Here is a 16,043-nt window from a genome sequence, read left to right as displayed (position 1 = left end):
ATAGAAAACAAACTCATGGTTACCAGAGGGTAAAGGGAGTGAGGTGGGATAAACTGGGAGTTCAGGATTTGCAGATACTAACTACTGTATACAAAATAGAAAAACAAGGTCCTACTGTAGCGCACAGGGAACTATATTCAAAACCTTGTGATAGCCTATAATGGAAAAGAATATGGAAAGGAATATATATATATATATATATATATATATATATATATATATATATATATATATATATATATATATATGTAACTGAATCACTATGCTGTACACCAGAAATTAACACAACATTGTAAACCGACTATACTTCAATTTTAAAAACCGAAGGAAAAAAAAAAGAAGTGCACTGGGAAGAACAGCTTTGGGGGCTTTCTGTCTTAGAGGGGACCCTAGAGTCACCCAGGCCACTGTGAACTTCCCACCACCTCTCCTTTGGGTTGGCTATGCAGCCTTCAAACCTTCCATTTCCTTAACCATATAATAAGAATAATACTCCTATTTCCTAGGCTTCTAAATGAGGTAGTAATTCTAAAGCCCTGACACTTTTAGTAAGTCCTGATTTTCAGTTGTTTGCTTTCGTTTTTAGCAGGGCCGCGCAGGCTCCAGCACCCCCACTGTGATGTGCCCCTGAGTGTTTCACACAGTAACTTCCCTGCTTGATCTTTGCAGACATTCAGGTTGGCTACCCACTAAAAATACTGAGCTAAGAACAGGAACCCTTCACACAGGCATTCAATTGGCTTTGCCAAGCCAGCATTCTAGCAAACAAAGGATGTTCTAGGTCCTAGGAGGATAATGAGTTAGGTGGGGACCCCTCCCTACCCACAGGGCCATCTCTGCCCAAGATAAGCTACATTCAGGGATGAATAAAATAAAGAGTGAGCAGGAATAACGAAGTCAAAGCCACAGGACTCAGAGCCCTGGAAACAGCCAGCACTGGGCCTCGTATAGAAGGAAAGCCAGGAAGTCAACCATCTGAACAGATCCAGTGGACCTCCATCACCCAGTCTGTCCCTCCATCACCCAGATGGTCTCTCTATTACCCAGGTGGTCCCTCCATCATCCAGACAGTCCCTCCAACAACCAGGCTGTTCCTTCATCACCCAGGCTGCCCCTCATCACCCAGGCTGTCCCCAGCCTCTGGGAGTCCACACCCACCCGACTGCTTTAAGCAGCCAGATGGAGGTGGGGATGGATGTTGGCATGCAGCCACCCACGGACCTTCTCCCTGCACCCTCGGATTTGTGATGCCAGGTCCTCTTGGCACAGAGCCCAGCACTGGACAGAGGAGCCAGAGCCAGAGGGAAGAACAAGAGCAATGGGGGAGGGAAAGCAGGTGAGGGGCAAGCACAGAGCCATTCTTCAGAGACTGGGGATGGGGCCTCATTTTGACTTGGCTCCTGTTTATACTGTGCATTCCAGCAAGTTCAACCCACATTGACTGACAACCTACTAGAAGTCAGGCCTCGGGCTGGCAAGGCACCAAGGATAAAGGTGAGCCAGACATGGACTCTGCCTTCTGGGAGCTCCCAGCCCATCGCAGGATGTGGGGTGGGTGGCTTTCATGCCACCCAGGGCCAGTCAAAGTGTCCAGGGAGAGAAACTGGCAGAGCGCTCCTGGGTTTAAAGGAAGGAGTCACCCCAGCAGTCCTGAAAGTGTCGAGAAAGGCCAGGAGGACAAGGCGGCACGTGGAAGGGCCTTGCAGAGCAAAGGAAAGGCTTTTCTGCCCCAGCTGCTCTGGCCCATGTGACCCGAGCCACACATGCAACTATTGTTTAAAAAGGATAAAAACCAGCATCTACTGCAAATCACAAAAAGACAAACACTGTGTGATTCCACTCAGACAGCAGAGTGAGGTCCTTAGAGCAGTCAAATTCACAGAAACAGAAAGCAGAAATGGCGGGCATCAGGGACTCAGGGAGGGGCAGTGGGGAGTGTCCTGTGATGGATGCAGGTCCAGTTTTGCAAGATAAGAAGAGTTCTGGAGACTGGCTGCACAACAATGTGAATATACTTAACACTACTCCACTGTACACTTAAAAATGGTTAAAATGGTGAATTATATGTTATATATATTTTACCACAATTAAAATAAGCTTTTAAAAATGCAAACCTAACGGGAAAAAAAATGCTATTTACTGAAAGTCTCCGCTTGCTGGCCTCAGAGCTGAGGAAAAAATCAGACATGTTTCTGTCCTCTGGAAGTTCGCTAACAGGACAGATAAATGCATGTGATGTCTGGGTGGAGAGGAGTCGGGGCTGCTCATAAGGGAGCTGGTGGTGTCCAGGAGTCACCCTTTGCCTGGGTAGTCGGGAAAGGCTTGTCAACTGAACAAAAATGCACAACCTGAAAGCTGAGAATTATGTTTTATTTGGTGGACTTTCTGAGGACTTCAAGTCCGGGAATAGTAAGGGAGGAGCCAGGATATATGGGAGTTTTTGCAACAAAGACCAAGCAGTCAGAACATCAAAAGATTACTGGTAATTAAAGGAAAAAAAAAAAAAAACCCAGATATCTCAAGTTATGGAATTTAGCTTTTTTCTGTGTATGGGAAGATGCAAAATCTGGGCTCACTGAAATCATCCCTTTGATGTGCACCTGAGCCATGTAGGGCCAGTGTCTTGTACTTCCCATCTTGAGTCTCCTCAGGGGGCACCTCCCGGGCATGGCAGGCATCCTGTTTCCATCCTGAGTTCCCTCGGGGCTCACCTTTAAAAGCGGCTGCAAGGTGATGGCTTGATGGCTGCAACTTCCTCTGTTTACTGATAGGGCAGGTAATATTCTTCATTCACAGGCTTCACGGAAAAGGTGCCGTGAAACAGGTGGGGCAGGGGCTGTGTATCAGGGTTGGCACCCCCACTGGCACCCCTGTTCTGAGCCAGGCACAAAGCTCCTTGGGATTAGCAGTGGGGACGGGGCCCATCTCTAAGGGTCAATATCTGTATGCTTTCCCATCCTTCCTTTCTTGCCTCTAACCCACTGGTCTACAGCACCACCTGCTCCTGCCACATGGGCCCTCTGCTTGTCACCTCCGGGAGTACCAAGGGGCAGGGGCTGTGTCTGTCCTGCTCACTGCTGAGTCCTCAGGGCTGGCACACAGCAGGTGCTCAACCAGTTTTTCTAGCAAGAAGAACTGGTCTTTCGCTAATGGCATGCCGGCACATCTCCCTCCCTTCTCACTGTTTCCAGACCTACGGCTGTTCGAGACTTGGTGTCACATCCCCCAGGCAGCCCTCCTCAATCCCCTTCCTTGGAAATAGCCTCACTCTCAGGGGAGCCATCACTCTGTATCTGTGCCTTCCTTAAACAGTTACTCCATCCTATCCCCCTTAAGAGGGTCTCTGTTCCTACTTCTCCCCTAGAGGCAAGGGGACGGGCACCGACATCAGGATGCTCACCAGACTCATCCCACCTTCAGGGTTTTATAACACCATTTAATTCCCACGGCCACCCAGTGGATGGGTAGTCCTGCTACCACCACTGGACAAATGAGGAAACTGCGGCACAGGCATTATAAACAACTAGCCCAAATCACACAGCTGCAGACAGCTGAGCAGGTGTGGGTGACACATTTCCATGATGACGGGCTCGTCCCAGAACTCGGCCTGAAGGCGACCCTTGGCTGGGTCATCTTGGCAGCAGCTGCAACAGAAAAGATGAACTTCCCATCCGTGTCATAGGAATCGACAGAGCCAGAGGGATGCCAGCCCCTGGCCCCCCTCAGACTTTGGCCACAGCAATGGTGGGCCGGCCATTCCACATAAGCTCAGGCTCAGCTTGCGCTGGTCCCTTTCTACCCTAGAGCTTCTGGTACATCTTGAGCACCTCACTCATCCCCTTTTGCCCAAAAGTATAGGAGAGTCAGTACCTCCCACAGACAAGATTCCACCAGAGAGGGATGGGAGCCAGGGCATTGGTGTCCACCCTCTTGATCCTTCAGACAGACAATTCCAGGAGACCTTGCCATTGGAATTAGCCCTGGGTGCCCACAATCGTTACCTTGAAGACACTGCTCCCCCCTTTTTGACTTTCCTCTTTCCCTGTCTCACTCACCATGTTCACTCCTGCTTCCTGATCTCACCTCCACAAAAACCACCTGCATGCAAGTCACCGTCTAGGGCTCTGCTTCTGGGGGCCTCCCAGATGGCCAGACACCCTAGATTTTTCTTGTCATGGAAGGTTACCATAACCTCTGACCTGAGTTATTAAGGGTTGTGAAAATCCAACATTCGTGAACTAAAATTAGAGGAGTACCAGAGATTACTGAGGATGCCAACCCAACTTCCTACTAAGAGGTCTGGCTGCCCTGTAGGGCTGCAAATCCCCTCCTGTGCGTGCCCCTGGATGGTCCCTGGAAGCCCACCCTCCTCAGGAAGGGTACTTTGCAGTCAACACATTCTCAAGGTGGCCTTGAGTCAGTCATGGCTTCTTCAGGCTTTTAATCTGTAAAGGGCTATAAAGTACTATTCATCTGAGTGATAGATCAAAGAGGGCCACACGTGCTTTTACACTCCTACTGAGGTGGGAAGCCCCATAAAAAAAACCCGGCAGGACCCCCAGGCAGGGCCACTACTCTCCTGCCAGCACCATCTGGCTCCCTGGTCCAGCAGCTTTATCTCACTTTTTGCCTCTGAAACAGCTAACGTCTAGGAAAGCGGAGCTCACTCCTGATTGGCCCATTTCCCTCACTCCTGATTGGTTATTTCTCTCCCCCTTGATTGGTCCATTTCTACAAAGCCTTTCCTAATTAGTCAACTTTTGTTATACCTTATTTGCATATGATGTTGCAAAGTGCAGACTGACAGGCTGTAAAAGCCTGTGTAAACCTACAGACGGGGTCCAGAGCTTGGAGTGTTAACTCCTCTGGGCCCGCTGGCGTAATAAACCTGAGTTCTCCAACTCTCCGAGTACTGCTTGCTCTCTCACCCGGATCCAGGTTGCTGTCACAACTGAGCTGTAACACCAAGCTGTAACACGTTTTTCTACAACACTACATCGAGAGGTGGATTTCTGCTGCCCCAAATCTGTGCTGACCCGGGACTACTTTGACCAAGAGAATATGGCGGAAGTAATGCTGTTCCAGCTCCAGGCCCAGCCTTTAAGTAGACTGGTAGCCTCCCCTTGGGCCCTTGGAGTTCTGAGCTTCTGCATAGATGCCTGACCACCTTCCATATAGAGGCACCACGTGGAGAGGGCCTGAGACAACGTGGGGAGTGAGAAGGGCCCAGCTGAGCTCACCGTCCCAGCCACCTCCACCAAGGGGCTGGGCAAGTGAAGAACACAGTCTTGGAGCCTCCAGACCAGTCCTGATGAGTCCTGTCAAGTGGAACAGAAGAATCGCCCAGCCAAGCCCTGCCTAATTTCTAACCCGGTGAAACAGAAAAACAAAATGGTTGCTGTTTTTAAGCCACTCTGCTTTGGAGTTTCCTGTTACACCGCAATAGATGATTTCGCTTCATTGTTATTGAACTAGTTTGCAGTGTGTGGTGAGGCACATTTGCATCAGCAGAATTTGAAGCAATCATTTCCTAAGAATTACTTTAAGATACAGTAGATGCACTGCAATTCAAATCAATCATCCACACCCTCTTGCTGAAGCAAATGTATAACTCATTCCAAAACAGCACCTACAGCAAACTTCCACGGTCCCGGGCTGCCTGTGACTCTGTGCTATTTCTAGAACTTGCAATGTAAGTGCAGTCCACCTTCTAGGCTATTTTCAAATTTATGGATCATTGTGTCATATATAAAGCTGTGCTGATAAGCTCATTACTTTCACTTGCAAATTAAATTAGAAGCAATCCATCAACAGAAAAGGCAGCAGCAGTGTAGAGGTTAGGAGTCTGGACTCCAGGGCCAGCTGTCTGTGTTCAAATATCAAATTGGGAGGAAATAGAAATTACTCCATGGGCAGTGGGGGTTCAATGAGCTGGTGGGTCCAGTGCTTAGAACAGCACCGGGCTCATGATCAGCCCAAAAAGGCAATTGCAACGTGTTTATTTTGTCCCCTTCAATTTCATATTATCATCTAGTTCTCTCTCCACCAAAGATAGGGAAACATACTAGGAGGTCATGGGATGTCTGCCCTATAGTATTTAGCATGGATGTGGCCCATACTCAGCCTTCGGGGAATCTCTGTGGAATCAACTGATAGACACCCAATGAATGCATACTTCCCTTAGACCTCTGACATCCTTCAAATAATTTCTTCAGCTCTGGATTATTCCAGAGCACCAAGTACATGGTGGTTTGGGCCCAGAGAACAGATGCATCCAACCCACCTGCCTCTGAGTCCCTGAGCTCCCGTCTCCTTGCTGACTTCCACGGTCAAGTTATCCAGTGACGTCTGCACCATGCCTCCTGCGGCATCCTCCAGCCTGGGTACGAACAGCGCGTTTTCTGAGCAGGACAATCTCTGAATCCAACTGAGAGGCTTGGACCGGGCCAGATGTGCAAGACTCAAATTAGCCATTTGCAAACACTTATCATAGTCTGAAATGTGGGAGAAAAAGATACAAGTAAGTACTGACAAGAGTGACACTGGCTCCATCACTCCTGTGGCTGCAACACATCCCGGGCCCCAGGTCCTGTTCCAGCTTGTCTTTGTCTGCACAGAGGGGCCTGTTTTTCTTCATGCTAGCTCGTGATTGGGTTCCTGTGATTAGCCCTGAGAATGTCACGTCTTCCTAATTAGCACTCCCTCGTGGCAGAAACCCCAGACACACAGGAAGGAGGACATGGGATGCTCCCTTTCCCCAGCAACAGACAGGACGTGGAACCACGGATCAGATGGGCGCTCACCTGGGGGCGTCCACGCCGTGTCACGGTGCCCACAGAACCTCGTATAAAATGAAGCACCACCACCCATTCTGCTCGCCGCCTTTACAAACCACCCTCCAAAGATTGTCTTAACAAACAGGTCTGCACATTACACTCTGCCCTGTGGGATGTCACCTTTCATCTCTACACAGCTTAGCTGCCCTGGGAATAACATTTAAGATTCGATTTTCTGAAATAGGAATACATATCAGATGTGCTGCGTCTCCCAGCTTTGACACATCCCTTCCTCCCTTCATGCAGAAAGAGGTGACAAGTGATGCAAATGAAATCCCCAACATGAGACGGTGACTGTGAGTGACTCACCAGTCGCTCTTCATGTCATTCATGAGAACCTGGATTTGACAGATTCCTAAATCAACCAGGATTCATACAAAGCCCAGTTTGTATTTTGAAAAAAGGAAATGATGACTATATTCTGACCATCTATCTGTTCCTTGTTAAAACTGAGAAGGAAAGAATACTCAGGCACGTGGCGCTTGTGTGGCTCCAGTTTTATGTGTGTGTGTGTGTGTTGTGTTTGTATGTTTTGTGTGTATGTGTGCTTTGTGTGCGTGTTTGTGTGTGCGTTTTATGTGTATGTGAGTTTGTGTGCATATTTGTGTGTGTTTATGTGTATGTGTGTTTGGGGGGGGGTGTTTATGTGTGTTTTGTGCTTGTGTGTAAGTGTTTTGTGTGTGTGTGCATATCTCAAGCACAGTGAGGTACCCTCACTAAGGGCGTGTCCGTGGACATTCATTTCCCCCTTTTCCTACAGTGGCACCTGGTTCATTGCCAGGACTGTGCCCGCTGAAAAAGGTAGCCTTTAAAAAGTCCTTTTGGGGAGGATTCTGTGTCTATGAGGCACTTGGTACCATCACTCACATACGGTAGGCAGGGAAGGGAGGAGGATTCTAAGCGATCTGAATATGACCTGCAGCTTTTATACAAATTGCACGGTCTCTGACTCCAGAGACTGGACCTCAAGACACAGCAGCCAAGGCAGTAACACCCACACCAACAGCCCCTGCAAGGCACAGGCTTCTATGTGCCAGGCATGAGGGTACGCATGCTATCTGCCTTGTCTCATTTAATCCTCACAATAACCCTGTGGGGTAGATATCATTATACCCATTTTATAGATGAGGAAAAGTAAGGCTAAGAGAGAGTTAACAGTTTGCTCAAGGTCCCAGGGCTTGTTGGAGGTGGAGCAGGTCTCAGGCTCGGGTCAGCGGACTCCACAGTCCACACCAGAAAATGGACATGCTGAGGACACGATGATAAAAATGGTAACACAGGAGATTCATCTGAAGCACACCCAGCCTTCTGACTGGTCTAAAGGGTCAGTGACCTCAGCCTTAATTATGATAGATATTAATACACACAGGGGGCATTCTAAGGGGAGAAAGTGGTGGCAGGCTCACAGCTCAGAGAGGTTGTGTGGGTTTCAAGGAAGCCTTTGTAGAGAGGTTAGTTTAGAGACGCAGGCAGAAGGGGGCTGTCCTCTAGGAGAGGTAGCAGAGGAGTGAGACCACCAAGAGCCTGGGTTCCAAGCGGGGCTCTGTCCCCAGCAAGAAGCCGGAGAGCATCAGGGCACCGGGGAGGAAGCTCCATTGACAGGACAAGCCACACAGGGAGGTCTGGGAATGAGAGCCCGGATGCCAAGCACTTAGCTTCAAGCAAGACACAGGAGTGGGCTCGTGGGGCTGGTGGGAGTGCTCTAATCATTATTAGACATCAGCTTAGTGGGCTTCGGTTGGCTGGAGAAACAGTGCAGGCAGGGTTGACTGGTAGGCAGGACAGCCAAGAGCTGATGATCTTTCAGGAACAGAAGGAAGGGGTACCAAGAATATCCCAGTGCCACTGACTTGCCAAGAAGAGTGAATGGTTTCTGTCCACAGGTCAGGGGTGACTCACAGTACAACCGTGGCACCAGCGAAGTAGAAGAGAGATATACAAATTGGTCTGGATGGCAAAGGCTGAGGTCTCAGTTAGTTACAGCGTTTCAAAAGCACAGACACCTAGGGCCGTAAGGAAGAGGGAACCAGCCCAAGATCCCGGCAGCCACTGCAGGTCTGTGGAGTCTTAACAGCCATAAGTTCATGGAAAGTCCACAAGCATCCCTGAAGGCCCCCGCCACCCATCTGAAACGGCTGAGAAAGAGCCCGTGGTCCCACTCTGCGATGCTGACACATCCAGCCTGATTTAGTCCTGAAATTACACACTTGTAAAAGCCGGGTAATTTTTCTCTCCCCGTGTCAAATAAGACTATAAAATAATATGCTTGTTGAGACAATTCACAGAAGAATGACTGAGAAACATTTGGAAAATGTCCAACTTCTCAACAATCAAAGAAAGGCCAAATGAAACAACACAGAGAAATCATTTTTCCCTATGAAGTGAACCAAGAGAAACATGATAAAATCAATTCCAGCAAGGATTTGGTGAAACAGGCACAATGACACTGAACATGGGAATGACTTACTCGGGAAACAGCAGGGACCTTAAAAATGTCCCAGCCTTTGCCCCCCAAATCTAACCGAGATCTAGCTTAAAGAAATAATAGAAGGTACAGAACACTTTTCTTCCAATGGTGTTTACTGCAATGCTATTTATAATATTAAAAAATGAAAAGCAAACTTAAAATCAAAATAGAGGAATAATTAAGTAAATGATTGCATTTCCACAAGAATCATCCATTCATTCATTCAAAAACACATGTATTAACCACCTCCCACCTGACACGCCTCTGTTCCATGCTGGAACCGTAAAGGTAGTGGGACACTGTCCCTGCCCTCCAGGAACTCCCAGTCTACTGCAGACTGGAAGCAGGCGTATCTACAAATAAAAGGGGCAGGACATTACAGATCAGAAGATGGAGTCTGCGCAAAAGAGGGAGTGGTCAATTCCACCTGGGAAGGGAGTGGGGGGGCAGTCAATCAGGAGGGACTTCCAGGAGGAGGTTGTCCTGGACCTTATTCTTGGAGAATCAGACTCATCTGGGTAGTCTGAGCCTGGAAGCGGGCAGGTACAGCATGGCAGGCAGAGGCCATATTGAGCACAAAGACCCAGGAATCTGAGACATTCTCAGGCGTCCAGCAGCCTTCAAGCAAGCATACAGTGTAGCTCGAGGGAAAAGTGGGAGAGTCATGGCAAGAAACAAGTCAGGCTTGGGGCCAGATTGGGGAGAGTCTGACTTGCCATCCTAAGAAGTCTGGGCTTGTCCCTGCAGGCAGCAGAGAGCCACTGACAAATTTTCAGTGTGGAAGAACGTGACTGGATTGGCCTTTTTGAAAGGTGCTTGTGAAGGCTGAGATTAGGACGAGTTAGAGCGAACACGACTCCCAGCAGAAAGCCCATTTGAGAGCACTTGGTGACAGGTTGGGTGGGAAGAGAGGGTGCAGCCCCAGATCGTCCCAGTTTCTCGAAAGGTGGGTGGGTGGTCTCATTTGAACAAGATGAAGACCATGGTGAAGGGAGCCGAGTGGGAGGGTGAGATCAGATGAGTTTGAGGACCATGTGGGACCATCAGGGGGAGATGGCCAGCTCTCAGCTGGACGTAATCCTTGAAAACAGTGACTGCAGAGAGACTTTCTCATTGGAAGAAATTTTTTCAAAGGCAATAGGTACATGAAAAGATGTTCAACGTGCCTAATCATCAGGGAAGTAAAAACACATCAAAACCACAATTAGATACCACCTGCACCTGTTGGCATGACTATCATCAAGAAGACAAGAAATAACAAGTGTTGGGGAGGATGTGGGAAAAAGGAAACATTTGTACACTGCTGGTGGGTATGTAAATTGATACAGCTATTATGACAAACAGTATGGAATTTCTTCAAAAAATTAAAAATAGAACTACCGTATGATCTGGCAATTCCACATCTGGGTATATATCTCCGAAGGAAATGAAAACACAGACTAACTGGAAATGAAAACAGTAACCCCCATGTTCATTACAGCGTTATTCACAACAGCCAAGATGGGAAAACAACCTAAGTGTTCCTCAATGGATGAACAGAAAAATAGAATGTAATACACACACACACACACACACACACACACACACACACACACACACAGGTATCATTCAGCCATTAAAAAAGAGAAGAAATTGTCATTTTCAATAACATGGATTGACCTTGAGGGCATTATGCAAAATGAAATAAGATAAATACTGTATGTTCTCACTTATATGAGATGGTAAAAAAAGCTGAACTCACAGAAATAGAGTAGAATGGTTCTTGCCAGGGGCTGAGGGCTGAGGGAACTGAGGAAATGATGGTCAAAGGGCATAAACTCCCAGGTATAAGATGACCAAGTTCTGGGGATCTAATGCATCCCATGGTGACTATAGTTAACGATGCTATATTATATACTTGAAAGTAAAGAGAGTCGATCTTAAATGTTACTACCACAAAAAGAATGGTAATTGTGTGACAGGATGTGTTAACTACCTTATTGTGGTAATCAATTTGCAATACATATATGTATCAAATCATCACATTGTACACCTTAAACATGTCAATAATTTTGAAGCTGAGAAAATAAAACAAAATAAAATGAAATAACAGCCACCCCAAAAAAGAAAGAAGAAAAATTGTCTAAAATAATCCTTGTAATACAAATGTTAGATTCCCATAAACTCCTATGATGGTAGAATTCGCAGTTTGAAAAAAAATAGTATAATATGAGCAAAAGAGGCTTAAAAGGACTAATTTTACCACTAAGCCCATGGAATGTTTATGAATATTTAATGTTCACTGATACCAGGCAATAAAATCATTGATGATGTTTCACACGGGGTCTCGGCAATAGCAGGTAAGACGTAATCAATTTACAGTCACCATCTCCATCATGGAAGTACTACTCTGTGATTTCAATAAAATATTTATATATTTATTTGGTTTTGCAGCAAAGACTATGCCAGCTTTATCTTCTGTATTTGGTTCTGCCTCTGAATGCTCCATGATTTTGTTTCCTAGTTGATCCCCTGAGCCAGGACCCCAGGGCCCAGTGACACAGCTCCCCTGTGAATTGGTCAGCACCAAACAAAACACCCATGAGCAGGAGGTACTGTGACTTATTCCCCTGGAGCCATGAATGCCAGACATGCCTTCTAGAGCTAAAAGCAGCGCGCGCACGCACACACACACACACACACACACACACACACGACCCTGTTGGAGTGCAGCAAAACCTGCCAGACAGCCAGCTGCTCAACTGAGGACACCGAGGCTCAGAGAGGGCAAGGAGCTATCCAAAGTCACACAGCAAGTAAGTGGCACTGCTCTGACTCTACTGGACTGGACTCCAGGGTCCACATTTCAAGCCCAGGGTTCCCAAAGGTTCATGTGCATCCAGATCACCTGGGTTCTTTTTCAAATGCAGATTCTGATTCAGGAGCCTGAAACTCTGCACCCCTAGCAAGCTCCCAGGCGATGCGTATGCAGAGACCACTCTGAATACGGATGAGCGAAACCACTATGTTACATTGTTCCCTTTTGTAGCTGAAGAAGAAACAATGGTGAGAGATCAACAGCACACGTGATATATCCCAGCACTCAAAGCCAGACCTCACTAGACTGAGAAGATAGTGTCTACTCACCAGGTGTAACTCCGGGAGAGCTCATCTGAGCGTTAAACCCATGCTGGGCGCAGCAGAGTCCCAGTAAATATTTACAGGTCTTGGCTGAATCGGTGACAAATGTGTGCTTTTTCCCAGTGATGCTGCTTGTGATGATGAACTTCTTTCGCTGAAGGAAGCAAACACAGACTTTAATGTATCGATCATCCTTACCCATCCACGGAAGCACAACTATCCAGAAAATTACCAAACGCGGAGCCATCAGTTGGATACGAATAGACTAGGCATCCAGAGGTACTTGGCAGATGTTGCCTGACTACGGCCCGATATTTTTTCTTAGACCAAAGACAATCCCTTTTTTTTTTTTTAATTTTTCCCTTCATTCATAAATCAAATGTTTGTTTATTAGGCATTTGCTATCTGCCAAGGAGTGTGCTAGCTGGAAAGAATGTGAAATGTGTTCACTACATGCTTGGCCCTCAGCAAGGAGTGAATATAATCCTCAATGTGCATTTTGGGGTTTTTGCATCTTTTTTTTTTTTTGAAGTATAGTCAGTTACAGTGTGCCAATTTCTGGTGTACAGCATAATGTTTCAGTCACACATATACATATATATAGTTGTTTTCATATTCTTTTTCATTAAAGGTTACTATGAGATATTGAATAAAGTTCCCTGTGCTACATGGAAGAAATTTGTTTTTATCTATTTTTATATATAGTAGTTCATATTTGCAAATCTTGAGCTCTCAGTTTATCCCTTCCCACCCCGCTCTCCCCCAGTAACCATAAGACCATTTACTATGTCTGTGAGTCTGTTTCTGTTTTGTAGATGAGTTCATTAGTGGCTTCTTTTTTCTTTTTTCAGATTCCACATATGAGTGATATCCTATGGTATTTTTCTTTCTCTTTCTGGCTTACTTCACTTAGAATAACGATCTCCACGTCCATCCATGTTGCTGCAAATGGCATTATATCATTCTTTTTTTATGGCTGAGTAGTATTCCATTGTAAATTTTTTTTTTTTTCCACAGCTTCTTTATCCAGTCATCTGTCGATGGACATTTAGGCTGTTTCCATGTCTTGGCTATTGTATATAGTGCTGCTGTGAACATTGAGGTGCATGTATCTTTTCAAATTAGAGTTCCCTCTGGATATATGCCCAGGAGTGGGATTGCTGGATCATATGGTAAGTCTGTTTTTAGTTTTTTGAGGAATCTCCATACTGTTTTTCATAGTGGCTGTACCAAACTATATCCCCACCAACAGCATAGGAGTGTTGCCTTTTCTCCACACCCTCTCCAGCATTTATCATTTGTGGATGATGGTTTTTAATGATGGTCATTCTGACTGGTGTGAGGTAATACCTCATTGTAGTTTTAATTTGCATTTCTCTGATAACTAGTGATCTCAATTTGAAAGGCCAGTAAATATACCTGTAATTTTCATTGTACAAAATCCCAGAAGTTGAAGGTACAATCTCAGCTAGCAGGGTTACAGAAAAGACAAAAGCACATATGTATTTTCATTTTTCATGGTATTATGTGCCAGGCTCTGTTCTGAGTGTTTTCTGGGTATTGATTCATTTCATCCTCAAAGCTACAGAACAAAAGAGGCACCATCATTATGCTCTTTCTACAGATGAGGGACCAGACCAAGACTTCTCAGAATGCAGCAGGAATTGAGGTCACATCACATCATAAATGTGCTTCCCCACATTTATACCGTCAAAGCCCACACGTATCTATTAAAAAAAATGATCCACACACAAAGTGATATTTGCACAGCTCACTGGGATACACTGGAGAGGATTATCTATATGGGGTTAGGTTATCTGTAGGGAAAAAATTCTTGGAACAAAATCTGTAACTTTTACCAATATATAATTCTAAATAAGAACAATAAAATACAAAGTAGGAGAGATTATATTATATATAAATTTATATATAACTTCCAAATAAAATCTCTATTCTACATATTTCAGTAAGAACCTTGAGTTTGCTCCTACAAGGTCAACTATAAATGCAGGGTTTATGCTTGAAAGGGCTCCCTGAATCCCATGATCCTTTTTAATACTTATCCCTTTTAATTCATGAGAGTCAGCAATCCCAAGAAACTCCATTCACACAGTCAGATATTAACAAAAGGCAGATAACTATTCATTGCTTTTCCTTCAAGAAACTCCTTTTTATCATTAACCTAATTTCAAATAATTTGAGCATTCTCTAAATATTCTTTTCTTTTATTAACAGTGTTGACCCTCCTTATATGAATGTGAATGGATTTTGAATCCAATTGAACTCTACTATATTTAATATTTTTTCATATAATGTGTTTTCTCAAACATTCATAGATGCTGTCCTACCAGCTTTAATAATTCTTCCTTAGTATTCAAATTATAATAATACCTAAACTCCACTGGCTTTATGCACAGTGTTCCAAAGTGGAATATTTGCTTAGAATCCATCCACTTTGTCAGTATGCACTGATATGTTTTTGTATAGTCTTGACAATTTTATATCAAGTTCATTCGGGTATTAAAAATTTTTAGATAAGTAAGTCATTTAAAAAAATTGAATAACTCTTACAGACATAGAAAACAAACTTATGGTTACCAATGGGGAAGGGGAGGGTGGAGAGGGATAAATTGAGAGTTCAGGATTTGTAGACAGTAACTGTGAATACAAAATAAACAAGGTCCTGCTGTATAGCACAGGGAACAATATTCAATACCTTGTAATGGCCTACAATGAGAAAGAATATAAAAAGGTATATATGTATATATATGTGTGTGTGTGTGTGTCATTAGGCTGTACACTGGAAATTAACACAATATTATAAATCAACTATACTTCAATTACAAAAATAAAACTAAATTTAATTAATGTCATCTTTTCCTAAGCTTTGAATTATTAAACAATTTATTGAGTGCCAAAAAATCAAATAACTCTTCTTTAACAAATCTGAAAAGAGAATCATTCACAAACACACACACACATGCCAATCTTTCTTCCAGCTCACAAACTCTTGGCAAACTCTTGTCCTTTTGGACATCAGCGCTCTAAGGTATTAGACACCCCAGGGAGTAGAATTTTGATTTCTTTTCTTGGCATAAAGCTGACAACAGTCTTGACTGTAGTGATTTGGATTTTTTTTTCCATTTTGATAACATCATTTAATGGGAAATTCAAATCTGCAGGCCAGCTTTCACAGCGGCTTGGTGCTCTATGAATAAGACAACGTATAACTTGAATCTCAGGGCTTTCAGCACAAGTGCGAAAAATTTATTTACATCCCTGTTGTTGTGGAACAAAAATACTTGGTGCTTCTGTAACCGCATGTTTGTTTCAAAGCATCAGATCACCATTTCAAATATTTCATCCCCAGTAGTTTTATTGTCATTGCTGTTTTTTCACAGGCTCATTTGTTTGATTTGACACATCCCTGCAGAATAATAATATTCTTCCAGATAGAGGCGGATGTGCCATGAAGCTAAGGAAGCCAAAGTTCTAGCTCCCTACTTGGAAGGCCGTTTCCAGGGAGGGTCCTGGCAATCGACGTCTTCATGTGTTCTTACAAAATGTGGAAAGTAAGGTGCTTTCACCACAATCCATTACGACCATTGACTCTTCTTTCT

At 44.8% G+C, this 16,043-nt stretch overlaps 1 protein-coding gene across 1 annotated transcript in view; it reads right to left on the bottom strand.

Annotated features, from left to right (window-relative positions):
- Nucleotides 1-3,523: 3,523 nt before the first annotated feature.
- LOC135321897 (FERM and PDZ domain-containing protein 2-like) overlaps nucleotides 3,524-16,043 on the bottom strand; it is a 28,654-nt gene continuing 16,134 nt past the window's right edge. Inside the window, exons 6-8 of the mRNA XM_064488645.1 lie at nucleotides 12,430-12,577; nucleotides 6,284-6,494; nucleotides 3,524-3,644 (exon numbers count right to left, since the gene is read on the bottom strand). Of these exons, the coding sequence (XP_064344715.1) occupies nucleotides 3,524-3,644; nucleotides 6,284-6,494; nucleotides 12,430-12,577 (480 nt within the window). The remainder of the gene's footprint in view (nucleotides 3,645-6,283; nucleotides 6,495-12,429; nucleotides 12,578-16,043) is intronic.

This window comes from Camelus dromedarius, chromosome 8 (genome assembly GCF_036321535.1).
Source record: "Camelus dromedarius isolate mCamDro1 chromosome 8, mCamDro1.pat, whole genome shotgun sequence".
Lineage (NCBI taxonomy): Eukaryota > Metazoa > Chordata > Mammalia > Artiodactyla > Camelidae > Camelus > Camelus dromedarius.
This window is presented reverse-complemented; position numbering and strand designations above follow the sequence as displayed.